Source organism: Equus quagga, chromosome 16, assembly GCF_021613505.1.
Source record: "Equus quagga isolate Etosha38 chromosome 16, UCLA_HA_Equagga_1.0, whole genome shotgun sequence".
Lineage (NCBI taxonomy): Eukaryota > Metazoa > Chordata > Mammalia > Perissodactyla > Equidae > Equus > Equus quagga.
In genome coordinates this window covers 5,510,705-5,538,214 of record NC_060282.1, presented here as the reverse complement: position 1 = coordinate 5,538,214, position 27,510 = coordinate 5,510,705, and the positions used below count along the sequence as shown (strand labels likewise).

The window sequence follows — 27,510 nt, the reverse complement described above, 5'->3', positions numbered from 1 at the left end:
ATGACTGACTGGGTGGGACCCCCAGATCTCAGCACTGATGACATTACCAGCACTCATGTCAAAAGGCTCTGCAAGGTAAGCAGGGGCCCAGGCAGGTAAACGCAAGTGTGAGGTTAGGACAGGCCTCCTGGAGACTGCGCCTTACCCTGCATGCTGGGCAAGCAGCTGTCATGTAAACTAGACATAACACAATAACAGCTGATGGCAAGTGAGGGTGCCTCCACCCTGGTGGTCCTGGGGACTGTCCCAGGTGACTGGAAATGGCCAACTGACGTGCCCCAGCACAGAGCTCCTGTGCATGCCTGCTCCACATTTGCTGTGAGAACGTGGGCCAGGCCCATGCCCCTTGGATGCTCCAATGTCCTGGTCTATAGAAGAGTTGCATTGGCTCAGGAATCCTGTATTCACAAGGGACTGTCTGTGGAGATCTACCACAATGTGATTTCCCTGAAAGCAGAGGCTGATCCAAGGACACGGGAGCACGTAGTTTATCTGGGAGACTGAGGCAGGGAAGCAGGGACAGCCATAAGAATGCATTATCAAGCCGGTCATTGTTGTGGGCTGTTAGGGCCCCATTGCCCCGGGGACAGTCCAAGAAACCACATGAATTGCACCTCAGAATGACCTTTCCAGAGTGAGGGAGGCTGGAGGCCTTTCACCTGTGGCCTCCATCCCCCACTGACTGAGGGTCACCGCGAGGGTAGTTAAGTTTCCTACACTTCTGGGCAGAAAAGCCTTCCAGGGCAGTGGAGAGAACCGTGAGGCCAAAGAGTGGAGAAGCACTGTGATGGACACTTGAGGTGGGACTCTGGCCCCATGCACAGGACTGTACACTTTAGGGACGCTGGAATCAGGGTAGTACCAAAGAAATGCAATGTGGACATGAAAAACATCTGCTTTCCAAAGCACAAAGAGAAGCAATCTGAACTTTCCTGGTTGGGGGGCACTGAAGCCCCCGTTTGATCCCTCTCTCCTCCTGGTAACTGGCAAGGCCCCTCCAGAATGCCCAGGGCTCTCAGAGAAGAAGTTTAAAAACACTATTGTGACATTTCTCTTAACCCATATCTCTGACTTTCTATGGTCCTCAGTCCTGAGATCATGAGCATCATCAGTATGAGCAGCACATCGATCAACATGACCCAAAGAGCCCATCAGAATGGGTGGAGTGCTCGGATGTTCCTCTCTGGAGGACTTGTCCTGTCAAGGCTGATGGATGTTTTCTAGGGAAAGGAAAATGTCCTGTCTTCTGAGTCCACTCCCCAATCTCCTCCCCCCACATACTTCCATTGTCTACCATTTTAATATAATTTAATTGGAAACTATCAAAATACTCAATGCTGCTGATTCTTTTATCTCTGTTTTCAGGAACCCATCAAGCCCTGTGCTGGGAATGAGTACAGTTGATGCATCCATCCTGCTGTTCACAGACACAGCCACTCCCAGCCATACCGGGAAGAGAAGGTGTCCAAGATCCCAGAAGAGGAATGCCCATGGCCCTTCTGGCTCCCACTCAAGTGTCTGAGAACCCCAATAATCAAAACAGCCTTCGGTCTTACCCAAATCCTTCTTTCTGTTGGCTAAAACCCTTCTTCCAACTCCATTCTTAGTGCATACGATAAACAGCTTAAAATACAAGAGCAAGATGAAATGTGAAGAGAAAAAAACTTTCAGGGCATCAGAGAAATGGATTCTCCCCAGGGCTCTGTGGTCTGAGATGGGCTTTCTTTGTGCCTCAGTTTCCTTTTAGATAGAGCACTATTTTTCAAACTGTAGGTTGCAACCCATTAGGGGGTCATGACTTCTATTTAGTGGGCTATGAAGCATTTTTTTCAATGAAATAGAATAGTAATGTTAAAGGGCATTGTGTGTGGTCAGGATAAATATCATATCGTCAAACTCTTCTTGTTTTATATTTACGTATGCATTTACTGAGTCACAAAGAAATTGTAATTCTTGCCGTGGATCATGGTCAAAACTTTCTAAGTCCCTGGACTGGAGGATTTCTAAGGTGCCTGTGATTGTTTCTTCAAATGGAAAAGGATATTCCGATAACATCCATGTGTCTTATACACTTGTGAGAATACACTGAGATGGTAAATATGAGAAGGCTCAGGAAGGAGGTCGTCTCCTTCTGCACCGACAGGCACTGCTTCCTTTGGAACCTAACACCCATCAAACACCAGAACCAGCACCAACCGACTGAGCAAGAGGTGTAGGTCTTAGATCCTATTTTAAAATCATTGCAATAATAATTTTCTACACATGGAAACTTCCAACATCTTTGGATGTTTGTACTCCTGGTTCCCAAATCAATTAGAAGTATCTAGTATGGAGGTGATAAAAAGAAGGGGCTTGATAAGCATATGCTACCTTAGTCTGTGAGTGGGGACTGCTTGGGTGATGAACAAATGAAAGGATAAGTCAATCAACTAATCAGTCAAGACATGAACGAGTGCTGAAAGAGTATTCTTTTAGACCACTGTTAAATTACCCGGCCTCTGGACGCACCTTGGCAGGATGAGGCCCTGAGTCTTGCTGAAACCAACTTGCCACCCTGCCTCACTCTTTCCCCGCTTTGATCCTGCATAAACATGCACATCCAAATGACTTCATCCGTAATGTAAAATGTAGAGTGGTCCCAACGATGGGTATGATAATGAATTGCCTGGAACTAGCGTAGCCACGCATGCTCACCCACCCACCTGTGCATTCAGCACACGGACTGGACATGTGGCTCTGTGCTAGGCCTCCCAGAGGAAAATGATTCATCCCAGTCCTTGAGGGGTCACATGCAGATGGATGAAGGAGATAAGAAAGGAGTCATCACGTGGAACTGAGGAGAAGAAAACTAGGATTTATTGAGCACCTTTTCATGCCAGGCATGTCACATGCACACATACGCTCAATGCAATTTATTTCAGAGGCAGAATCCTGGAGGCACAGATTTGCCAATTCTGGCCAGTGCCCTAGCCGATTGCCCACCATCAGGAAAACATGGGAGTGGTCACCAGACCCCTTATTTTACAATTAAAGTGAGTGAAACCACAGTGAGGAGCTTTAAGGAGTCCTATCCAAAGCTTAGAAGCCAAATTAACTCTCAGGGGTGCTTTCTCCATACCAGCTTCCCCATCTTTGGCCTAGACACAGGATTCCATGAAGCTTTGCCAACCCAAGTGCTATTATTTCACTTCTGTAAGCTTGAAACACCAAGGTGGCCACATTTGCTCCCAAAGGACCAACTGTGTCCTCTTTGTGTGCACTTTCCATCAGGAGGCGCAAATATTCTTCATGTCTGCAAATTCTTTCTCTTCCTGCTTCACTTGTCTCTCCTGGGAAGTGGTGACTTCTGGATAGTTTCACCCTGGGTGACTTCTGGGCACGACCAATAATAGTAACTCTTTGCATTTTCTTAAAGTTTCCTTTTGAGGAAAGAGGTCAAGTTGGCAAGTGTCTGGTCAGTGTTTCATAGCACCAAGAGTTTTCTTAAAGTGGGCAGCTACACTTCAGATCGGGGGCTGTCAGAAGAACTGAGAAAAACAATGCACTGTCCCACAAATCAAGTTTTCCCAACTTGAGAGGAGAGGGGAAAAATCTCACAAAGCATTATCATAGGAAATAATAATAATAATAATTAACAATAATAATAATATTAATAATAATCTGACCGACCGGCAGCATCTGTTGGTTTTAATAATTTTGAGGTCTCTCAAGAAAATAAACAAAAGCAAATGATAAAAGAAAGAAAAAACACATGGCTGAAGTGTTTCAAGACCTCTGGCTTCCCATCAGGCTCTGAGTTCAAGTTTCAGAAATCCACTGCCATCTCCTGGTGTTCCAGAATCTTCTAGGGGCCCTTCACATTACCAGGTCGGGCAGCGAGGTTGGCAAAGTAGGCACACTGAGAGGGGTCACACTGGCCAGGGGGTCCAGGTGGGCCAGGGGGCCCAGGATGTCCAGCTGGTCCTGTCTCCCCTTGAGGGCCGGGATGCCCAGGAAGCCCATCTTTAGCATAGCCAGGTTCCCCGGGTTGACCTGGCCCAAGGAGAAAAAGAAACAGTAGTTGGTTGAAGGTCCTTCTGGAGAAAATGAACCCTGCTTTCACTGCTTCCTTCAGTGTGAACAGAGGACTTGAAACATCCTCAGAGAGACTACCCCATGGTCTGGGGGCTCTGCCCTGAGTGATTAGAATGGTCCACTTGGACACTGGGTAGCAGGAGCACCTCAATCTACAGGAGAAGGGGTTGTCCTAACTGTTTGGACATATACAGTAATCAGAGTGCCATTGGAGGGAAGTAAACAAGGGTAGGCCAGGTAGGGAACATGTTCTCCATAATGAGGCGAATGAGAAACCAGGCCATCTATGTTCTTATAGGTTCTAGGAGATGCGTCTGAATTGGAAGTGGGAGGCCAAGTCCTCATTGTTAACCACGAGCCTCAATTCAACTGTCTTTAGAGGCAGCTAGTGACATTCCATTATTGTCCCAAATATTCTATAGTTTCTAAGCTTTATCTACATGTTAAATTTGAACCATATACTTGGACTACATTAATCTATTCTGCAATTGTAGTCGAAGACTTTGTAAGTAGGATGTGACTGACACTTAGATAGCCCCAAATTTAGACCCAGACAATATTACCTATAGACAAACTTCTATGCCTCCACCTATTAAGCATCATAATATCATGCATAATCAACCAATCTCTCTTTCTGTCTTGGCAACTGAGAAGCTCAGGGCTAAGTGCTGGAGTTAATCCTACCAATGATAATGCATCTTAAGTCTTGGCAATCACCATGTTAGAAAATCTGAGTCCCCTTATAAAATAAACAAATGTAGACTTTTCCCTTTAAAAGATCTTTAGATGTTTCATGAAGTCTAAGATTCACGAATGCTGTGGTAGTAGTTATTTTATCTATAGTCCTGCGTAGACCGAGTTTTGAGATCAGCAGTGTTATTCCTTCCTTCATCTAGGAACCACTGGAGTAGGGTCACTATCTCAGCCTCATACCGGTACAGTAGTTTGCCCCTTCTAAATGGTTTCTGTTCTGCCTTTTAATCTTTATTTGAAATTGCCTTACTTTAAAAATATTCTTAATAAGTTATTGGAAAGTAAGTAAACTGTCAAAAATAAATATTTATAATGTATTTCTAGTTATCTTCTCATGAGGATAACAATACATGTCCAAAGTAGGAAATTTAAAAAATCAAGAGGATACAAATACTAAAATTGAAATTATCTACAGGCCTAATATTAAGAAATGATCTCAGGTAACCATATCAACTAGAATTAAATAAAAATGGAAGCCTCAGTGAGGTGGAGTTTGCTAACAATTAGTCTAGTTTCTTCCACCCTCTACTTCTACACCTCATCTTGGGACGTCATACTGCTCCAATCTAGGGATCTTCCCATGCAGCCACTAGGTAGGATAACCAGCTTGTCCAGGTTTTTAAACTGGAGCCCCCTCAGCCCCAGACAAGCCAGGAGTGCTGGCCACTCTGCCTCTCGGCCAGCATTCCCCAAAATGCGTGCTAAGAAACAGGAATGGGGTATGAACAAGCACATCGTGAAAGAAAAAGGGTTCCACCATCAAGTGAGTTTGGGAAATGCTGGCTTAAACAAAATAAACATTATTTTTTTACCCAAGGTGCCTCAGCACATGTAAGAAGTTAACATGCACTAGGAATGACTAAAATGGAGACCGGTTCCCAGGACTGTCCAGACTTATTTACCCCAAATTAGCTTTGGTCAGGACCATGTCATAGGATTTTTAATTCCCGGGATACTCTTCGAGAACTCATGGGATATACTGCAGTTTTCTTAGCACGTCAAGAAGCTGGCACTTTAGAAAGATTTAATGAAAACAAGTCAGTGTTCTTGTCTCCTCGTCAGTTAAACCTAATCCTTTCTCCCGGCTGTTCCTGAGCCTGTGGCGGTGCGGGAGGAGAGCCCCTGTGTGTTTCTCACCCATGGTGCAGGGCCACCCTCACCCTGAGGCTCCCACACCATGCCTACCTGGGATCCCAGGAGGCCCCATCTCGCCTCGGAGGCCAACTCCAGGTGCACCCGGGTCACCTTTGGCTCCTCGCTCCCCTGGGGAGAAAAACATGCCCTTTGGTGGTGGAGACCCACGATGAGCGCAGAGACAGGGGTCCCACCCTGCAGGAGGGGCAAGGCCAGCACCGTGCTGCTGCAGCCTTTCCCTCAGAGCCACCCTTACTCACACACACGCCACAAGTGGACCCCTAATTCCTGTTCACACACTCACTCACATACACTGACACACACAAACACTCCCACGTAGAAATACACGTGAACATAAAAATAAATGGACATTCCCTCCTAAACTCATGTTCAAATACACAGATTTACTTGTAAATATTCACTCCAGTGCATAACTTCTCAATTACATACACACATATGCACACTCACACACATATTAGCAAATGTATGCATACACCCTTATACACACACAGACACACTCAGACACAGGGCCCAAGTGCACACACCCACACACTCTCTCCATACGTACACACATGTTCACAGACATCCACTCACACATGTCTACACTTCCCCAGTTTCTCAAAGCATTTTACCAGACCCTTTTTCAAGAAGGAACTGGGTGATGAGCAAATTTAGCACCCCAGGTCATACGGGCGTATACCTAAGACATGGCTCTACTCTCAGGAAGCCCGAAATCTAGTAAGATTGATGGAACAGGAGGGCACAGACAGCATTCGAATATGAAGCAGAATGTGATAAGTACCATGATAGGAATTTCACACCACAACAGATGTTCAGAGGAGAGAGGGTCCATTGCCTCTGGGAGGATAGTTAAGATTATATTTGAGCTAATACTGTACAGATTTGAGTAAACTATCTCTCTCAACTTCTTTTTTTCATCATTCACTTTTTTTGGGGGCCACATTATTTCCAGAATATCTCCGATATGCAATGTTATATTTTCTTTTGTAATCCAAGTTGAAATTTTGCAAGTTCATAGAGACTGTAGACCATTCTTATTTATTTTTATAATTATTACATTTGGTCACTATTCTGTCACAGTCTGATGTTTTCCATACTTTATGCTTTCTTATGGCCATTTATTTCATGAATTTTGTTTTATGAAGCAATATAGGCAGGACTTACATAGAAATTTAATAAAAAGTTCAGTAAGGACAAACATTGCAGGGAATAAATGAATGAATAAAGAATTCAGGAAGAGAAGACTGAAAGAAGATGTTAGGGGCTGCAATTTCCCTAACCCCAAGGCTCTAAGTGGAGATGAAGGCACACCCCGTGCTTCTTTGCCCAGCCCATGTTTATTTCTCACCAGAGAGAGGAGTGAACGACCAGCTTGGTGAGTATGGCTTCAGACCCTTCCTCGCTGTCACATCTGTCTACCAGCAGAGAGAGTGCGATCTGACCTGCTGCGACCGTGCATTAGGTGAAGTGGGACCAGCGCTGCCCAGGAGGAGAGACTCACCTGTCCAGACCACTATGTCCAGGTAAGGCACTCTCCCTGAGAGCTGGAGAGGTAGCAGCCATTTTTAGCTGCAGCTCCAAGCCACTTTTTCAAAACAGCTGGTGTTTAATGCCCATTTACCTGGAGATTAACTGTCTCCCTCCTCGGTTAGTTCTAAGGTCAGAAGGGGAAAGGGACTTTTTGTATCACTCCCTTGAACTTGAACAGTGGAGATGGAGAGAGAACAAGAGAGCAGGAGGGAACTGATCCAATCTTCCTGGCAGAAGCATAATTTTGCAAAAATGTCAAGTATGAAAACCCCTTATACATATGAAAAAATTATATGATGCCAAAATTCAGGATGTTACCAAGCTACAGGGATGAGAATGGAATAAATTATGCACATGCAGCTGGAGTGTGCGCCTCACACCCCAGCTCCTCAGCCCACCCGCAGTCTACGAAGCACATCTCGTCCAGGTCCTCACTCACCTTTCGGACCTATTGGTCCAGAGGGTCCTTCCAGACCCACCTGCCCGGGCCGTCCTGGCTCCCCCATCAGGCCCGCCCGGCCCGGAAGCCCATCTTTTCCAGGGGGTCCTGGGGGCCCAGGTCTGCCTTGAGATGCCTTCACATGCGCTGGGGGCATCTGGGCCAGGAGGTAGGCGAGTTTGGCTATGGAGCAGGAAAAATAGAGAGGCATTCCATGAAAGAGAGATAAAGGACAAAGGACAGGATGGCAACTCACGGCAAAGCTCAGAAATGGAAAGACATTAACAACCACAGAACAACACCAATATAAACTACACCAGCAGCACACCACTTAGTACGTGTGCAGACTTGTACGTGACCCTTCTGCCTGGGGTCGGCCACAGGGGCTGACTCAGTTGATGGTAACTATCACTGCCTCTGGAGCCAGGCTGTTGGGCTGGGATCCCAGTGCAGCCACTGCCAGCTGTGCAGCCTTAGGCAGGCCACTTGACCTCTCTTAGCCTTCATTCCATTTTCTATAAAAGGGAGGCAATGAAATAACAGCTACCCCATTGGGTTGTTGTGACAATGGAGTAATGAGATAATGAGATAAAGCATGCAAAAAAGTGCCTGGCACATGGTAAGTGCTCCGTGGATGCTGGCTGCTCCAATCACAGCAGGACTGACAGCAGTAATAGCAGCATCAGCATCAGCAGCAGTAGACGGACTTGTTGTTGTAGTAATTGAGTTGGGGAAACTGAGGCTGGGGGGGTTGGATTTAAGTGGCTTACACAAAGCTATTTAATGACTTATCTGAAAGTCAAATTCCTCATCTTTAAACCAAAGGGGTAGATATGATGTCATTAATGACCCTTATGTGTCTAAAGTATTAAGATTACAGAATTGGTTAAAAAACCCAGAGGTCCAGTTGCTGGCTGCCACATCTTTCTATTGCACTGGGGATGCAGTGTCCATCCAATGGCCCACAAGAGCTGTCTTTGTTTGATATACAGTCACAGATAATCGGGCTAAGCCCCTCATCTCATAAATGATGTGACTGAGCCCAGAGAGACTGGGGTGCTACCCAAGTCCCCTGGGTTTCGGTGGTAAGACCAAGGCAGAGTCAGGGTCTTCTGAGTGCCCCAGTGATTTGCTCCCCTTCTTCTCACACAAGGTGGCAGGAGGATGTGGTGTAGCTCTGAGACCTGTGGAAACCCGCTTAACTTCTCTGAGTCTTGGTTTTCTCATCTTTAAAGCGGACTTGATGCTTCCTCCTCCAAAGGTTGTTTGGAAGAAAGGACTCAGCCCAACAGATGCTCCATCTGAACGTGTTCAAGAGAGGTCTTGTCCCTGCTCTTGGGCTGGAAACTTCCCCAGGGCAGAGGCCATTTCTGTCACTGATAAATCTAACACCCAGAAGGCAGAATGTGGAGATCCCCAGACAGGAGACTTCAGGACAGACCCACCCAACGGCATCCACCATTTTAGCCTTTGGTTTTCTTCTTTTCATCACCTCCCTCCCTTTCTCACCCAAAACCCAACTCCTTGCCATCTGCTCCAGGTAATTCTCTTTGGTTCTCCTGTGAAAGGAGATGGAGCATGCTCTCCTGGACACTCCAAGAAGGCTGGGATGAGGGTCACCTTGTTCAATGCTGCATCCCCATACCCAACTCAGAGTCTGACACATGGTAGGTGCAAGATAACTGTCTGAGACACGACCACATAAACAACTGTGCCCTCCCCTTTGGTCCATCTGTGCCTAGGAACAGTCATAGATTTCTCATCTTCCTTGCCACGGGGTTATCTGTGCCTTTCTTCTCCTAACAGTTTCCATCACCGAGGGAAGTGGGAACATGGTGGTTAAGAGCAAGGATTCTGCAGCAAGGCTGCCTGCTTGTAACCCTGGTCAGACACTTACCACCTCTTCAGCCTCCAGTGAGTTACTTAGCATCTCTCCTCTTAACAACTGTAGGTACCCCATGAGATGGGTGGGATGCTTTCACAAGTTAACATGTGCAAGTACTCAGAACTCCACCTGACATATGGCAAGCCCTACAAGCTGTCATTATTACTATTATCTTCCTGCCCTTCTCCCTCCCTGAGCATCTGCTATGTACCAGGCTCATGCAAGACTGTGGGATTTGACAATAACTCCAGTGCACTAGGATTAAAGAGGGTTCTAGTTCCTTGAAAGCACTGTGTGTGCCTGCTCCCCATAAGGTCTTCGCACATGCTGTCCCAAAGGACTGAGGTCTCCTGCCTTCTTTCAGCTTTCATGGCCCCTCCTCCAAGAAGCCTTCCCTCATCTGTTCCCTGCCCTCTGAGCTACCTTAGGAACTGTCATCTGTCCTCTTTCGATGCCCTCTGTGCCAAATTAAATCACAGACCTTTTCTTATTGTACTGAAGCCACCTTATCTGTTTCCTTATCCACCTCTTCCCCTGGACTGTGAGTTCTGTGAGGCCCACCGCAGGCCTACCAAAATTGCTTGTTGGTTAGATAAGTGATTGAACGCACAGAATAAATGACTGATCATGGGAGACCTGGTTCTGTTGATGGTGAGCTGCCCCTACTAGAAGTAATCAAATAGGAGTAATTCAAGCTTCACCACAGAGAAGTTTGGAGAGGGGTCTGTTGTCAGGAAGGCTGGCTGGAGCCTGCACGGTGCTCCTTAATCCTGATTTCTATACCTGAGCTGCTCTTCAGGCGCCTTTCCTAAACCAAGTCGCAGAAGTACCAATGGATGAATAAAAGGACTGCTTCCCAGGCTCTTAAAAGCACCCAGGCCCACATATGACTGGCTATGATAAAGTCCAGCTACTCACTTTCCAGCTGTTTGCTGAGTTCTTCTTGGATGAGCCGCCGAAGTGTGTCCAGCGATGGAGATTCCCCCTAGGAGGGAGGGAAGGTGGAGTTATTTATCTCCCCAGTAACTCTTGCCGCCCAAGATCCCTGATGGCTCAGGAAGCCAAGAGGCTCACCGGCAATACCAACCATATGTTCGTACCCCATTTTCCTAGTCCAGTCCATTACACATCTGGACTCACTTTCCCCTTACTCTGTCACCCAGGCAGCATCGTCCCATTTTATGTAGTGACCTAGACTTTGGGCTCTCTGAGGCCCCTCCTGCCCCTCCCTCCACACCCTTTCCACTCCTTAGCTGTTACTCCTCCTGCACAAACCACTTTCCAAGCACTGGACCTGGGCCGTCTGGCCCCGAATCTCCCCCTGCCAAAGTCCTGTCAACCTTCAGGGCTCAGCTCACAGGATCAGGTTTCATTTGGCTGTTCTGGTTCCCAGGGTCTGGTTTTCCCTGCTCTGGTCTCCTTGGTCCTACACAGGTGTCTGATACAGTCCTGGAGCTTGGTTTGGAGAAGCTGATGGATCTGAGGGGCAGAGAAGCAGAGCGCTGCCTCCAGGCTCACACAGTGACATATGACTCTTAGAAGAATCTATGAAAGCGGTTGTCACATCATATTGGCTCATCCCTTGTTGTCTGACTCCTCCAGGGCAGTGTCCAGTCCCCAAGAGTGAGGGTCTTTCTGTGCTCAACTCTGCAGCCCCAGCATCCGGCATGTGGCCCAGCATGAGATGGATTCCATTCCCTTATTCTCTTTATTTTTCTAGTCAGTAATCTTTAACGATAGTCCCAGAATGTCCATGGCTACCCACAGCAGCAGGACTAGGAGGACTTAGCAAGGACCCAAGGGGCCTTTGGAAGCCCACCAAGTCCTCCAGCCCCCTTCCCTGAACTTGGCAGAGAGACAGGCTCTGGCTGCCCAACCTCTCTCAGGATGGCTGAAACTCAAGCCACCAGGAAGTGACAGACTGCAGAGCATCAAAGCTGGCAGGGACCCTGGAGATCCCCTAAGCCCATGGTATGAGGACAGTGAGTGTCCCCAGAGGACATGTGGCCTGCTGAGAGGGGAAAGGGAGGGTCACATGGACTGGGCAACCCGCCCTCAGCAACACTTCTACCAGGACCAATCTTTATCTTCCTATAGCCAATGTTACAAGTTTGCGTAAAATAAGAGTTCTGCCACTAGAATAAAATTTGGTCAAAGGAAAAAATAACCCTGGTCTAAACAAGCCTTTCCTTTTCATTTGGGAAAAACAAGACCCAGAGAGAAGAGCGAGTACCCTGGGTGGGCAGAGAGAAGAGAAGCAAAGCCAGGCATCGAACTGATGGCGAGATGTCCCGAGGAGAAGCTGAGATTGCAGAGCTGGCTGCGTCTTCTCAGGTGCCCTTTGCACAGGGTTCTGGGGCAGAAGAGCTCTGCAGTCTAAGGAAGGAGGATTCCTTACACTGGGACAGGAGGTGGAACAGGAAAGGGATCTACTCTTGGGCACTTCTTAAGTTATGTGTGTTATTTCACTTCATCATCAAACAAACCTGTTAGGAGAAGATATCCTTACATTTTTTGGCAGATATGGAAGGGCAGGCTCAGAGAGGGGAAGTAACCTGCTGCAGGTCACACAGGTTACTGGGATCTATAATCTGGCCCCTCTGAAGGCCAAGCGTGTCCCCTTAGGCCCAGAGGAGCCCCAAGTTTGAGGCAACACCAGCATCCTTACCCTCAGTCCTGGAAATCCTGGCTGGCCTGGAGGCCCCGGGGGTCCAGCCGGTCCGTTCTCTCCAGGTGGTCCTTGGGGGCCCGTCAGGCCTGTGTGGCCTTTGTGGCCTGGAATCCCAGGGTCCCCTGGCTGACCCTTCCCACCAGGAGCTCCCTTGTCACCTTTGACCCCGGGATCTCCCTAGAAGAGGAAGGAGGCGTGTCAGTAAGCAGAGGACTGGAAGGTGCACCAGGGTAGACAGGTCTGCCGCAGCCGCGGGAGCGGGCCCCCACTTCCCTGCCTCCTGGGCCCTGGAGAGGAGACCTCAGTCCTGGCAGACCTGTGTCTCAGAGCTGGTTGTCAGACGAGGACATGGGACCCAGAGAGACAAAGCCACCTGCCCAAGGTCACACAGGCAGTCTGCAGAGGACAAGAACTCCATTTCCAAATCCCTATCCCATGCTCCACCTAGTAGCACGACTCCATTCGCCACCTAGAGAAGGCCAGCCACCAAGACTGCCTGCCGGAGCTGCTGGCCCCTTTCGACCCCAGGGTGCTCTCTGTCAACTGGAGGGACAGTGGCATTCTTTAGACAGAAGCGTCTCACTCACAGGTAATCTCTCACTCCCTTCTCTCAGCTTGAGCGGGTCCATAGAGGATGACACTGCCTGGAACCCTTTTCTCCCCATCACTGATGCAAAGTTTAAAGTCCCGGATCAGTGCTTTGGGAACCACGGCAACCACAGGACCATCCAGTCTTCTGCCCTATGTGCTACTGTGTGTCTGACGCAGTTGTCGGTGAGTCTCAAAATATGGTGGCTACATTAACAGCCTCGGGGTGTAACAAGGGCATGTAGCAGAGAGAGGGGAGAACAAGGAGAAAAAGAAGAGAAACAGACGGTAACTGGAAAGGTGGCGTCGCTACTGCGTGACCCACAGCCCCGGAAAAGGAAGACTGTCTGGTTACGAGACATCTCCCACATGTGTGCTTAGAGGAAAAACAAAAGGAGCAAATAATGGATCAAATCTGACAGATTCTGGGGTCAATAAAAGGTGTGTGCATATTGATAACACACACACACCCACCCGGTTCTGCATGCACAAACTCTGGAAAGATAAAAAGCAAATGCACAGTGAGGGGCCCTGGGAAGCGGATGAGGACTAAACGACACGGTGGAAGGGTGCCTCCTTACTGTTGCATTCACGTTTTTCGCAATTTGCATTGTTTAACTATGTGTCTGTCTTGCTTTTACAACAACAACAACAACAAAAACCAGCAGTGAATTATTTAAAAAGTGAATGTAGCCAAATTTGAGAGGAGGTCATTTCAATTTCTCAGGTGTGACGCATTTCATGAGGTCATGGTCATCCATGCGTGGTCTTAGGTTCCAGGGCCAGTTAGGGTCCTGGTGGTCCCAGCCCCTGCATGCGAAGCCCCATCACATCTGTGGTCCAGCATTTCCTATTCATTAAACATCCCAGTATCCCTTTGCGGTGAGAGGACCCGGCCATATTTCAAATGTTCCCAGGAGTGCAAAGGAATGGGGAGCCTGACCGCTCCCTGGCAGTGTTCCACTAAACCACTTAACCAGCGAAGTCTGCTCTCCATTTATTGATGAGGTCTGAGATAAATTCATATTTGTGCTCTAATTCCCTGGCACCCAACCAAAATTCAAAACACCCCCACAGCAATAGCTCCCGGGGGCACTCGTGTGAGTGTGACACTAGCGTGGGGTACCTCAATTCCTTCTTCCTTGGCTCCATCCTCAGGAAACAACAGCCACAGGACAGAGGAATCAAAGCCACTCAGCAGGAAGCAGGGAGAGAGATGCAGAGGGGCTGAGAGTCCCTGACACTCTCTGCTTCCACTTTTCTGTCTCCTCTGGCCTGTGAGAGAAACTGGCTCCACACCCCTCCAGCTTGCAAGGAAAGCCGAGATAAATTCTCTCCAGGACCACAGAAAACAAGCCGGGGGTGGGGTGTGGGGTGGCGGTGACATCGATGTTGTGCAACAGTGTGACAGAGTGATGGTTGACCAAATGGAGGACTGTGGGCAAACGAGACGTTTCATTCCTCCAAAGACAGCGGCCCCATCGTCACGAGAGTGAGAACGCTCCCCTCCCCCCACTGGCGTTTCTGCCAAAAATAATGATTTTTCCCTTGTTGTTTTTCTGGAGGAATGAAATGTAAAGAAAGGCTTTCTGAGTGTGGCACCAAGGCAATTCATTATGGGAAAATCTGTTCCCTTGTCACCTCCAGCAAGAAATATGGCTCCCGGCAAATTGGCACTCTCTGAGCTGAGCCCGTCCTGCTCAGGCATTGGCCCATGGAGAGAGGGAAATCTGTCAAAGTCTCGGAACATTTGCCTTTGAATTTGTAATTGCAATGATTTTACTCCTTAAAATAACTGAAAAAAAAAAAGAAAAAAAAAAACAACAACATTGACTACGATAATATCGGAGGGAAAAGAGCCTCCCTTTGTGGGGCTCATGAACACAGAAGCCACCGCACCAGCCAGCTCTCCAGGCCTCGCTGGTCACTGACCACTTTGGACAAAGTCCCCTGGCCACCGTGAGAAGGTCACATTCCGTGACCACTTCCCTCACTTACCCTTTCTCCTTTGGGTCCTGCTTCTCCGGGCCTCCCAGGAACACCCTGCAATGAGATCCAAGGGAGGATGGTCATTGAACCACGGCCACTCCACCTGTGCTGGCATCTTTGCCTTTCCCAGTTCTTCCACATGATCCTGTGTGCTGAGGACAAGGGATCTTGAGAAATCAGGTCCTCCAAGAGCTTCTCGCTGCTGGTCCAGACATTGCAGGCATTGGTCTGCTTCTCTCCACTCCTCCAAGGCCCACCCTGGACCAAGGATGCCAACCCATGGGTGGGCCCTCCAGGATTCCTCCTCCACCACTCTCAGAATAAATCCCACTCCCCTTCACACACCAGGAGACCCTGCATGGATTGGTCTTCCATATGCTCTCATTGTCCCTGCCGCTCTGGCTGGCTCTACTCCCGCCAAACCGAATGACTTATATGACTTGCTGATGCGGGGAGCATGTGGTTCTGCTGTTCCATGGTCTCTGCTGGTCATCTTCCCTCTGCCTGTAGCAGGCCCCCCATTGGTTATGGACTGCGTGTTTGTGGCCCCCCGAAATTCATATGTTGAAGCCATAGCCCCCATTGTGATGGTATTGGGAAGTGGGGTCTTTGGGAGGTAATAAGGTTTAGGTAAGGTCATAAGGGTGTCACCTCATGATGGGATCAGGGAGGGTGGGCCTGAAGACAAGGTTGCCACTAGGGCAACTAAAGAAAGAAAGAAGGGAATCTGCAGGCATCTTGATCTTGAACTTCTCAGGCCCCAGAACTGTGAGAAATACATGTCTGTTGTCTCAGCTACTCAGTCTGTGTAATTTTATAGCAGCTGAGCTGACTAAGACACTGTCCTTCTGTCTGGATCACCAACTCCCACCTGGCCTTCAGGCCTCCCCTCCTGGAAGCCCTCCCAGACCACCCAACACTTAGGTAGGGGTCCTCTACTGTTCCCACAGCCCCTCCTGGAAGGCAGCCACGTTGGGGCCAGGGACACAGCCCTGCAGTCCCCACTGCTAGGACACGTCCCTGCTTCTGGTATCCTCTCCACCTGGAATGTCTCTTTACTCCTCTTTGCCCCGGCCGCTCTGCCACCTCCCATGCAAATTTTGGCCAATCCCTCTGGCCAGTGTTCCTCCTCACACATGTATTACTTTGCCACTGGCTGACACCCAACTTCCTTTCTCTCCAGATGAGATGACAGTGGGTTCTTGTCTGCCTCCCTCTTAGACCACAAGCATTTGGAAAGCAGGGCCTGTGCGTATTCACCTCCCAACTCACTCTGCTCTCATCCCCAGCCTTGCTCTGCGCTTAGCAGGTGTTCAGAAAATACAAACTGCAGGGCTTGGAATGTGGGATCCATCAGCCGAGGGCTCATGTCCCACCTCCTGCTCCATTGACAGAAGGATTCTCTAGAGGAGAAAGTCAAGAGAGCAAACCCTCTCCAACCCTTCTGAGCTGGGGCTGAATCTGTCATTTCAGTCCCAGCTCCACTCAGGGCATCCACTTGATGCAGGGGCCACACTCGGCTCTGTGACCTCTGCAGAGGGGAGGCATGAGGCATGGCCCTTGTTTTCATGGGCTCACAGCCTGGCTAAGAGGCCGATGTGGGCATGACAAATTCTTATACAAGGCAGACAGGTCTATTTCTGTAATAGAAGTACCGAAAGTTGGTTTGGGAGCCCTGGGAGAAAGTGCATGATTCTCCGTGTTAGGAAGCACAGAACCTTGAGGGACAGATAAGATTTAACAGAGCAGAGGCAGTAGGGAAAGACCCACCAGGTGGATGGAAAAGTGAGGACCAAGCCTTGTTGATGGGAACCGGGGACATGGTGCGCACAGGGCAGCAGGACACAGAAGCTCACTTTAGAAAGAGAAAGTGGGGTCCGATTGGGGAAGACCTCGGTACCTGCTCAGAGGCTGCACTTTAGCTGATAGGAAACTGGGAGCCAGAGAGTGTAGGCAGCAGTCCTCAGAAGCGAAAGCTGGTAGTGTTTCCCTCCACTCAACCCAGTGAGCAGGAGGAAACAGTGACTGATCAATGAGTGAGCAATATGCCCCGTGAGTAGAAAACATGGCTGGGGCAGAGGGCAATGCTTCCCAGATATGAAGACATTTGATCTGGCTTCACGGAAGTCAGCCTCTACCCTCCCCCAGTTAAGAAATTAACCCAAAGTCACAGAGTGAAAATGGTGCTTACTCATTCAAGAGGGAGTGTGTGGACTTTGAAATGGATAAGCGGATTACCATAGAATTCCTTTCTCGGCATTCATTCATTCTTTTACTCATTTCTCATGAAATATTTTTGGTACCTACTCTGTGCTGGGCTCTTGGGCTTGGGCAGAACAGAGCAGGGTGATAAGACAGAGGATAATGGGGTATCTTCTTTGATTTGGGTGGTCAAGGAAAGTAGACAAAGGCAACATTTCAGCACAGACCTCAGGATGAGTAGGACTGGGCTTGGGAAGGGGTGGGGAATGAGGGTATGGGCTTTGTGAAAAGAGAGCCAGTGGGAAAGAACTTGGCAAATTTCAGGAACTGAAAGGCCAGAGGGACCAGAGCTTAGAGAAGAAGAGGTAGTGAGCTGGGTCGGAGCATCTGGACTTCACTGAGAGTGCCAGGGGAGGACAGAGCCGGAGTCTGAACTGGAAATGACATGATCTCACGTGTGTTCTACAAACAGAACATGAGAACCCATCTGGCTGCTGGGCAGAGAAGGACTATAGAGGGGCAAGGCTGGGCACAAGGAAACTTGTTACAAGGTCACTGCAATCATCTAGGTGAAAGATGATGACAGACCAGATTAGGGTCCTAGTGGTAGAGATGGAGAGTTGGACAGAGCTGGGAGGGACTGTGAAGTCAGCATTGTCAGCTTTTGTCAATGAACGGGATACAGAGAGATAGGTAAGTGAAAAAGATATATCAAGATGGCACCCCTGGACTGGCTATATGATTTGTGGGCCCCATGCAAAATTAAGATGTGGACCTTTGTTCAGAAGAGATTAAGGCCTTTAAGGCAGTGACAGCAGAACACTGAAGCAAGTGCGGGAGCCCTGCTAAGCGCAGAGCCCCATGAGATTGCACATGTTGCCCACCCGTGAAGCTGGCCCTGTGCCTCCCACAGGAAAGGGTCACCAAGGGGAGAAGAGTGCGTGATACTTGCCTCCTTGCCTGGGACTCCTTTCTCTCCTGGCTCTCCCTAGGAAACAACAAACAAAATATCAGTTGACTCTGCAACATCAGCATATTGCAAGTAACATGACTGTTTTCAAAGCAGATATTTTTACTCAAGTCATGTTCCAGCAAAGACAACAATCAATGGTTCGGCCAACCAACGCCATCCCAAACAGGGTTCTTTGGTCCTTGGTCAGTCTGTGTAAAGGAAAGCAAAAAAAGAGTCCCAGGATGGGAAGGGTTGCCATGGGTTCTGGGCTCCTCATTTCTGGGATGGCTGTGACTCCCCCAAGAGGGCCTCTGGGATATCACTTTGACAAATCATCTAATTGTGGTAGGAAGGCCTCTCTGAGAAGCACGCACACAGTGTGTGATATAACACACCAGTAAAACTCTGGGCTCTGGAGTCAGCCTGTCTGGTTCAAATCTTGGCTTCTCCACTTACTGGCTCTGTGCCTCAGTTTCTTCCTCAGTAAAATAGGAATGGTAGCTGTACCTTGCCGACAAATGATCTGCTATTACTGTGAGTAAAGGAATAATTGTTGCAATGAGTCTAGAAGAGTAGGTACCTGGTAGCTCCATGGCAGCCAGGTTATTAATAATGGGATGGAGGAAGCGGCGGGGGCCTTTAACAGTTGGGCAACTGAATGAACAAGATCAAGTAAAGATCAGTGGACAGAGCCATGTTAGGGTGAAAGGGGTCATGTCGAGTGGCTGGGCTGGGCTGGCAGTGGGGCACCCTCGGAGTCAGAATTAAACTGGAGGGGGATGGACAGGAACATGGGAAAGTTTCTACTCTCGCATGTTACATACCACCCTCATTCAATGGTCAGCAGCCCAGGGTGTGGACTGTAGCATGCAGAATGCACCAAGGGGCTTGGTTGGAAATATCTGAATCCCGCAGCATTCCTCTGCCCAGAAACCTGGCAAAGATCACCCTACAGCTTCTCTGCATCATGCTGTCAAGTGAGGAGACCTAGACTCCAGAGCCAGCTGGAGCACAGACTGACCATGCAACCTTGAATAAACCACCTACGTGTTCTGCTCCTACAACCCAAACTTGCTCATCTGTAATATGATTTTGAAGGGTCCCTGAAGTTCTTAGGATCATTATCACCACCATTACCCGACCACGGCCATCATTCAATTATTTTATATTTCTTGATCACCTGCAATGGGCTGGGCACCATTGCCAGTCCCTTTACATAAATCATCTCACCTAGTTCTCAGAGGAAAGTGCTGCTTTATACCCATTAGAATAATGAAGGAGCTAAGGCACAGAGGTTATAAGACTTTCCCAAGACCTCTGGATCAGAGAGCAGTGGGGCTGAGTCTCCCACGCAGGTGTGACATCTGGTTCACATTGTAGCCAGTGCACTCCACTGTCTCCCAAACCATGATGCAACTTTGACCACACACCAGCCCACTGTAATCTGAGCAGATGGACCTGAGGACACAGGAGGCGGCAGGAAATGTACTGAATGGGAACCTCACATCTAGAGTCAGTCATCTTGGCCCCCATCAGAGCGTCTGCTTACCGAAGGACCACGGGGACCCAGGAAGCCGGGGAGCCCTGGGCTGCCATTTTCTCCTTTGTTTCCCTTCTGGCCCTGCAGAGAGAAAACAAGGAATTAATTCTTCAAGGTCAAGTGCCACCTCAAGAAGATTCAGAAACCTCATAACCCTTCTGTACTCTGAAGGCCTGAGACATCAACAAAATAGAATACCTCTTTCCTGTAATGGAGGGGAAGAGGATAGGGAGAGACTCAGGGTATTCTGAATCCTGATAGCGCTGTCATGGAGTTGGAGAGCAAGACGAGAATCTCCCTGTAAACCATTGATGGCCTTTCCATTCAAAGCAACAGAAACAAAATGGGACAGATAAAAAACACCCCGGTGTGTGTGCCCCTCAATTAGCCCTCCAGTAAAGCAGCAGACTTCTTCCCAATAGGACACTGGGGCTCATGGTTTGGTAGGATCACTTTTTTGAAAAAAGCCTTGGGGAATCTTTCAGCTCCAACCTTTCTGGGATGCCACCATATGTGGTTCAGCTCTTCTGGGACCAGCTCTGCATGGGGAGTGAATCCAGCCACATGACCCAATCCCATCCCATCTGCTCGGTCTCCCCAGCAGTGACAAGCCTCATACCATGGCTCCCAAGGAACTCATTACATTAGCTAAGGAGCTAGACCCCTTTGGCACAGCTGGCCCTGGCCCAACAGGAAGATGGGTCTCCACTAGGATCACCCACTGCTCAGTTTGCCTGGGAATGATGGGTTTCCCAGGATCTAGGATTTTCAGTGCTGAAACCAGGAAGATTCCTGGCAAAGCAGGATGGGCTAGTCACCCTAACTTCCACAGTGACAACAGTTAGTTGGCCGGACTAGTCTGCCATTGCCTACTGCAATTGTTGCTTGACTATCACACATGAGGGTGGTCTTCTCAATGGGGCTGCCAACTTTACCAAATAAAGATACAAGAAGGCTCAGGCGGGAGGAGACTAGTGGACAGGCTTTGACCTACCCAACCCTAGAATCCATCAGAGACCCATCTTCCCCACCTCATCTCCCCATTTAGCAGACCTGAAACCCAAATCCTGAATCCTCTATCCAGTGCCCATGACTTTACTGACTACTCATGGCTCCCTCTTTCTACTACCTATCCATTCTTCCTTCTCACTCTCCCCATCCCCCACCTCTCAACCTGCAGTAGGACCCTCTCAGATAAATCTGTACTACACCCATTTCTCATGTTGCACAGTTACCCTATCATCTGAGATGGGAAAAGTTGGTGGGCCTGACCCTGTCCTTCCACCCTCTAAAAATATCAAGCAACTACCATGCAACCTTATTATATATATTTTTTGGTCTTTAATAGTTTTGTCCCTTTGGGTGCCTATCGTTGTGGACAAGAGAGCCAAGTACATGATCATATGTATTTCAAACTCCGGAAGAAAAGTCTTTCCTGGATCCTCTTGCCTCCAGGCAATTTCTGCCATTCAAACCCCATATTTTCCCACCAGTGCCTTGAGGGCTGGAGACCAGACAACTTGTGATATGAGCCAAATCCCCTTTCAAATCTTGCCTGATTCCACCCTGCAGCTGTGGAAGAGTACTCACTGGGCTTCCTGGGGTTCCAGGGTCCCCTGGAGATCCAGGTGATCCATTCTTACCCTGGTGGAAGAAACACAAGTAACAATTCTGCCAGGACTCTCTGCCAGAGTGTCACAGAGCAGGATGGTGGAACAGAGAGATTGCCAGATGTGGAGAAGCTGATTCACATCTAGGAGTGTTACTTGGATCAGTATGGCTCTCAGTAACCACTTCACTACTCAAAAGAGGTTTTGCAACTTGAAAAAGAAGCTCATAATATTTAATTCATAATACTGTTGTGAAATTAAATTAGTCCACGTCTATGAAAAAGCCTAGCCGGGTGATTGCTGCCCACAGCACAGGCACAGTAAACAATCAAGACCACATTCATTCATTCATCCATTCATCCTTCCACTCAGACACCATCTTAGAGAACAAACAAACCATCCAACACAAAAGTGCTCACGTCACTGCAGCGCTGTTCTCAGCCGAGAATGTGTCCTTGTGCTGATCTCATGTTACTCCTCCACTAGGGGCATCATTATATTGAATAGATGAGGATACTGAGATGGAGGAAAAGTAGCTTGCATGGAGTCATGCGGCTACTAAATGGAAGGTCTATTCACTCCAGGATCCAGGACTGACCCTCACAATTCCAACACTCTCTAACTTGATGAATATTTTGTGCACATTCGTAATTTTGATAAACACATTTAACCAATAAGATCCCTGCTGGCATAGAAAATCAGAAAGTTCAACAATTCACCTAGCTACCATCTTTGAGAATCAAACAAATTCCTAGTAAGCCTAAAATTCCCAGCTCAACTCCACCAGGCTGAGTTGGTCACTTCCTCTGCCCACCACTTTCCTCCCTCTCAGGACTTTCTGCCACTGGCTGTGTCTTTACCTGGCTCTCTTCCCCACCAGGAGTAACCCAAAGGATAGTCTGTGCCTAGCTTCTCTCTATATGCCCAGCATCGAGCACAATGCCAGATAGAGGGGAGGCTCTGTGCTAGATGAATGAACCAAGAACATCATAGGAAACCACTCTCCATTGATCTTTAACCAAAAGATGCTAATGCTCTATAATCTGTGAAGCATGCATTCACAAATACGCCAACTTTGTGGACACACATGACAGTAAGAAGAAGCTAATACTGCCCAGGCACTTCCTACATGCCAGGTTTCATATGCATTAACTCACTTATTGCTCACAGCAGACATAAACACCACCATTTTACAAATGGGGAAGCTGAGGCACAGAAATGCTAAGCAAGCTGCCTGGGACGGAAGTAGAGGAGCTGAGGTTTGAACCCAGGTGGCACTGACCCCATCTCATGCTAGCCCACCCTCATTAAAGCTGTGGCTTGTTGGTTAGTGATCACAAATAGGGCTTCTACCTTGTGCCTCAAAAGTGCATGTGTGGTCATGGGTGACTCATGTGCCTCACCTCAATGGATCCTGCCAGGAATCGTGTAGGGTAGATGTCTTTATCCCCATGTTACAGATGAGGAAACCGAGGCACAGAGCAAGCACAGGACCTGCACAGGATCTCCGAGCCTGCAAGCGTTGATACCAAGGAGCCAGCTGGTATCCGACTGCTCCCAGCTCCTCCCTTCCAGGGAAGGCTGCACCATGGCTCCTCCCTGTACCTCCCTCCACCCACCCACTAACCCATCTGTGTCCCTCTAAAAATATGCCCCTTGGCTCATCCCTATGGTAATTATATCTCTCCTCCTTCTCCCTCTGGTCCTCTCTGTTTTCAGGGAGGATAAGGGCCAAGACACATTAGCACACGGTGCCAACACAGGCCGATGTGCACAGAAGGAGGGGGGGCTCTGGGTGGCCACCTGTCACCTGTCAGGGTGCTGGAGGCTGATTGGGGCTGGGACCTGGCCCCCACCTGGGCTTCTAGCCACTCCTCCGTCCCCCTTGTCTTCATGGAACCCCTTGGTCTCTGTGACTCTCAGGAATAAAGGCCACACCCCCTGCCCCCATGGCTCTGAGCTCCAAATCCCTGCTCCAAGCCCCTCTCCCACCAAGGGGGATTGTTCTGAGAAGGAAATTTAGCACACACAGGCCCAGCGAAGTGCTTAAGCTGCAGACTCTTGAACCAGAGTCTTGAGTCCAAATCCTGGCTCTGTCACTTACTCGCTGTGTGAGCTTGGGCAAGTTACTTAACCTCTTTGTGCCTCCACTTCTCATCTGTGAACTAGGACATAACAGCACGTGCCTCACACGATTTGGGGAGAACTCAGTGTGTGGATTATGCCAATGCCAGCGCAGTCCCTCGGACTGGACTCTGCCGATATTTCCTGGAAGCACCTCATATATGTCCCGTGTCGGGTTCAAGGTCATGTGAACCTGCGGAGGTTGCTGGGACCTTCTCTTCACTCAGGAAAGCACCTCAGTTCCGACTGAGGAGGGTGAGGTTCTCAGAGAAATAACCTGGAACCGCTCTAACGTGTTCAAGAAAATAAGCATCTGGAGAACTTTAGCAGTGTATTGTTGGTTACAAGTTCCTGATGCTGCATCTCAGAATTAATGGGGACAAAGTAGAAAACCACAAAACTGCCTTCGGGGACCTCGGGCCTTTGGGGCCAAGCCCTGCCTGCTGCATGTGGCACGTGAGGCATTTCGCAGCCTCACCCAGGCCTGCTGCCCGCATCCTGGAGCCCTCACTGTTCCCAAAATCTCCTTCCCTTTCCCTCTTGTGTAACTTGAACGCATCTGCATTCATCAAGGATTTACTGAGTGCCCTCTTGGAGGGAAACAGAGCAAAGACATCCTCTTCCTCCGGGAACGAGACCAGCACGGGGCCCAAGGATGCTAACTACTGGGCTCGTTCTGAGTGCTGGGTACTGTTCTATCACTTCACCAGGTTAACTTGCTGGATTCTTACAATTTCTCCCCATTTTACAGATGAGGAAACTGAGGCCCGAGAGAAATGGAGAAACTTACCCAGTCCACAAGACGAGCTGGAGGAGAGCCAGGAATGGAGCCCACATGGCTCAGCTCCAGAGCTCAGATGTGGAGGCCAATGAGGGGCCAGAAGGGGCCCCACTCAGGTGCCACTCCATGCCTGGGGCCTCCAGAGCACTGCTTCTCCACTTTTCTGTCATTACAACCCCTGTCCAGGTGCCTATTCAGACCTTTTCTGTCTAATTGCCCCATATGAAATTTTAATACCACAAGAGTACTCTATATCTGCTGCTGTTCTGTGTGCATATCTGTGTTTGACACATGAAGAGTAAGGATTTTTGGCACCTCAAGAACCAGTTGGCACCTGTTGGGAATGCAAGCCCCAGAGGGCCTGGGCTTTGGAACTGGCTAAGTGTCACTGGTGAGGGGCCCAGTTGGAGTCAGTATCCTCATCCAGGCCTATAGGGATGGTGGTGATACCCTCAGGGAGTGTGCAGGTCCACCCCATTCAGTGGGAGAATAGATGCAGAGTGCCTGATTCAGCTCCTTGCTCTCAGCTCAACCCAATGCATGCCTGTTGAATGAACAAACATCACATTCTAAAAGGAAGAGATGGGTGTGGTCAGAAAATGAGCTGCTGCTGTAGAGTGGAAAATACGAAGCCAGGGGAGACAGGGAAATCTGAAGGGTATAAATGCCCTGTCCTGAGCATGGATGTTGCCCTGTGGGCAGCCCTACAGTGCACTTTACACCCATCCCTACACAGCTGGGACACCTGCCCCAGGGCCAGAATGCTCCGCATGGCACAGGCCCACATCCTGATCTGAAGGCTGTCTTCACACCAGCTGGGGATCCTCAACTGTGTGCATGGAAGGTGTCTGGACTCCCCGCACGCCACAGGCTGCCGACTTAGGATGGAAGGCTGGATTTGAGTCATTGTGGTCCGATCAGGGGAGAATGAGGCTCTACCCAGTGAGTTAGGAAAAGATGTGGCATTCAAATGCACACGACCTGCCCCACCTTCCTTCTGCAGGATCCTGAAGACAAAGCACACAGCCATAGCCATGATAGGTGGACAACATCAGATTTGTTGTCAGAAAGCCCTGGGTTTAGATCCCACCTATAGCTCTTACCAGCTACATAACCGAGATCTAGGAAGCCCATGTATCTATCTTAGAGGTTTATTCACTCATTCATCTATTCCATTACTCATTCAAAATATACACCCATACACAAGCTATACAAAATAAGCAAGCCACAAAGATAAAGTGCTGTGTAACAAATGTATTCTATCTACATACTGGTAAGTGCATTGAAAATATTTTAAAAGATATATGAAATGCTATTAACAGTGGCTCCTTCTGGAGTGGGGGATGGAGGACGAAGGGGGAATTTTCTATTTATTTTGTAACATTCCATTCTGCAGGATTCCTTTTACCTTTGGCATGGATCACATTCATGCTAATGTACACAGGCACGGGCATGACAGCAGCCTCTGTGAGAGGGCCCCTGGCTTAAATGGGAGAAGACACATGTTCCTCTCTGCACAGCACGAGGCACGTAAGGAGCTATTTTCTGCCTCCCTCTCCATACTCTCTCAGGCTGCTCTTAGATAAGAGAAGGATTTGCCTAGGTGCATGAAGAGGCAGGGATAATACTCAAAATGTTTATCAACCATATGGAGTGTTATGAATTGAATTGTGGTCCCCCCCCCCCCAAAATTCATATGTTGAATTCCTAATCCCCAGGATCTCAGAATGCGACCTTACTTGGAAATAGGGCACTGTTAATGCAGACGTAATTAGTTAAGATGAGGTCACACTGAAGTAGAGTGGGCCCCTAATCCAATATGACCATGTTGTTATAAAAAGGGGACATTTGGATACAGAGACATGCCCACAGGGGAATGCCATGTGAAGTTGAAGGCAGAGATTGGGGTGATGTTTCGACAAGCCAGAAAATGCCAGAGATTGCTGGTGAACCACCAGAAGCTAAGAGAGAAGTGTGGGACAGGTTCTCCCTCACAGCCCTCAGAATGACCAACCCTGCCTTGATCTTGGACTTCCAGCTTCTAGAATGGTGAGACAATAAATTTCTGTTGTTTAAGCCACTTAGTTTGTGGTTCTTTGCCACAACAGCCCAAGCAAACTAACACACAGAGCATGAACTGAACATTAGAATGGCCATATGAGGGAGCACCTTCTAAATTTCCATATTGTGCGTAGGTGGTCCCAGAAAAGAGCCTGGAGCATGTCTGATGGGGCGCTAGAGGGGCTTAGTGCAGTGGCTGTTTACCAGCTGCTGAGACAAATTGCCATTTTCAACAACACATAAGGCCACACCAGGTTGAGCCAACCAAACATTACATGGTAGCAAGCCCTGCCGAAACAAAGAGCAGGTTACTCTCAATGCAAAACTCACCGGTAGGCCCCTCAATCCTTGGGGACCCTGTGGCCCTGTGGGTCCAATGTCACCCTGGAACAGAGAGAGGTCACATTATCACAGAGTCGCTGCAAGAAGATGATGGAGGCACCGTTTCAAATGTGGACCAAACTTCCTCAAGTCACCCAAGACAACCAACAAACTGTGTCCAGCACATTTCATCATCATCGATGGCCAGTTATTCCAAATATAGACAAACCCATTTCACGTAGATGAGTAAACGCACCTTCATTTGTGCACTTACGTATTTACTTGCTTAGACATTTTCTACCTGGTCCCACAAGGGATTTCAGGTAGCTCCATCCTGAATAAGGGAAGCAACCAGGGAAGAGATGCTTTCCTGGAGTTCTGTTCCTGATTCGCTCGACAGTCACCTGAGTCCCGTTCTTGCCTCCGTTACCACCGTAAGGAACTCACCGCCCATGTGTACAGCACCTTCCAGTTTGTGAAGCAGTGGCGATTCACTACCATGGCCTCACACGGCCTTTCAAGCACCCTAGGACGTGGGAATAATTCTCTCCACGTTGTGAATGGAAAATACAGAAGCTTGGCCATGCTCCTGCACAAAGTAGACTGTAAAACTCTCCAGAAAATGGGGCTTTCAAGTTGGAAGAGTCAGATAGCTGAGAAGAAGGGAAGAAAGCATTGCCCCACAGCCTGGCATCCCGGGCTCCCATCCCAGCTGCACTCTGACCTGCTGGGCAAGCTGAACTCAGCCACATTCCTGCCTGGGGAGCTCCTTGCATACCCTCTGCAAGTCAATTGAAATGGGAGGGATGGGTAGACCAGGATTTTCAAACTGCCC

General features: G+C 48.7%; 1 protein-coding gene across 2 annotated transcripts in view; it reads right to left on the bottom strand.

Annotated features, from left to right (window-relative positions):
- Positions 1–2,862: 2,862 nt before the first annotated feature.
- The window catches only part of COL22A1 (collagen type XXII alpha 1 chain), a 292,457-nt gene continuing 267,809 nt past the window's right edge, over positions 2,863–27,510 (bottom strand). For both annotated transcript variants that reach the window (XM_046641629.1, XM_046641628.1), the window contains 10 exons: positions 26,685–26,738; positions 21,369–21,422; positions 19,788–19,859; positions 18,239–18,274; positions 15,094–15,138; positions 12,505–12,684; positions 10,755–10,821; positions 7,952–8,134; positions 6,013–6,090; positions 2,863–4,032 (listed from right to left, as the gene is read on the bottom strand). In XM_046641629.1, coding sequence (XP_046497585.1) covers positions 3,845–4,032; positions 6,013–6,090; positions 7,952–8,134; positions 10,755–10,821; positions 12,505–12,684; positions 15,094–15,138; positions 18,239–18,274; positions 19,788–19,859; positions 21,369–21,422; positions 26,685–26,738 — 957 coding nt within the window. In that variant the 3' untranslated portion in view covers positions 2,863–3,844. The remainder of the gene's footprint in view (positions 4,033–6,012; positions 6,091–7,951; positions 8,135–10,754; positions 10,822–12,504; positions 12,685–15,093; positions 15,139–18,238; positions 18,275–19,787; positions 19,860–21,368; positions 21,423–26,684; positions 26,739–27,510) is intronic.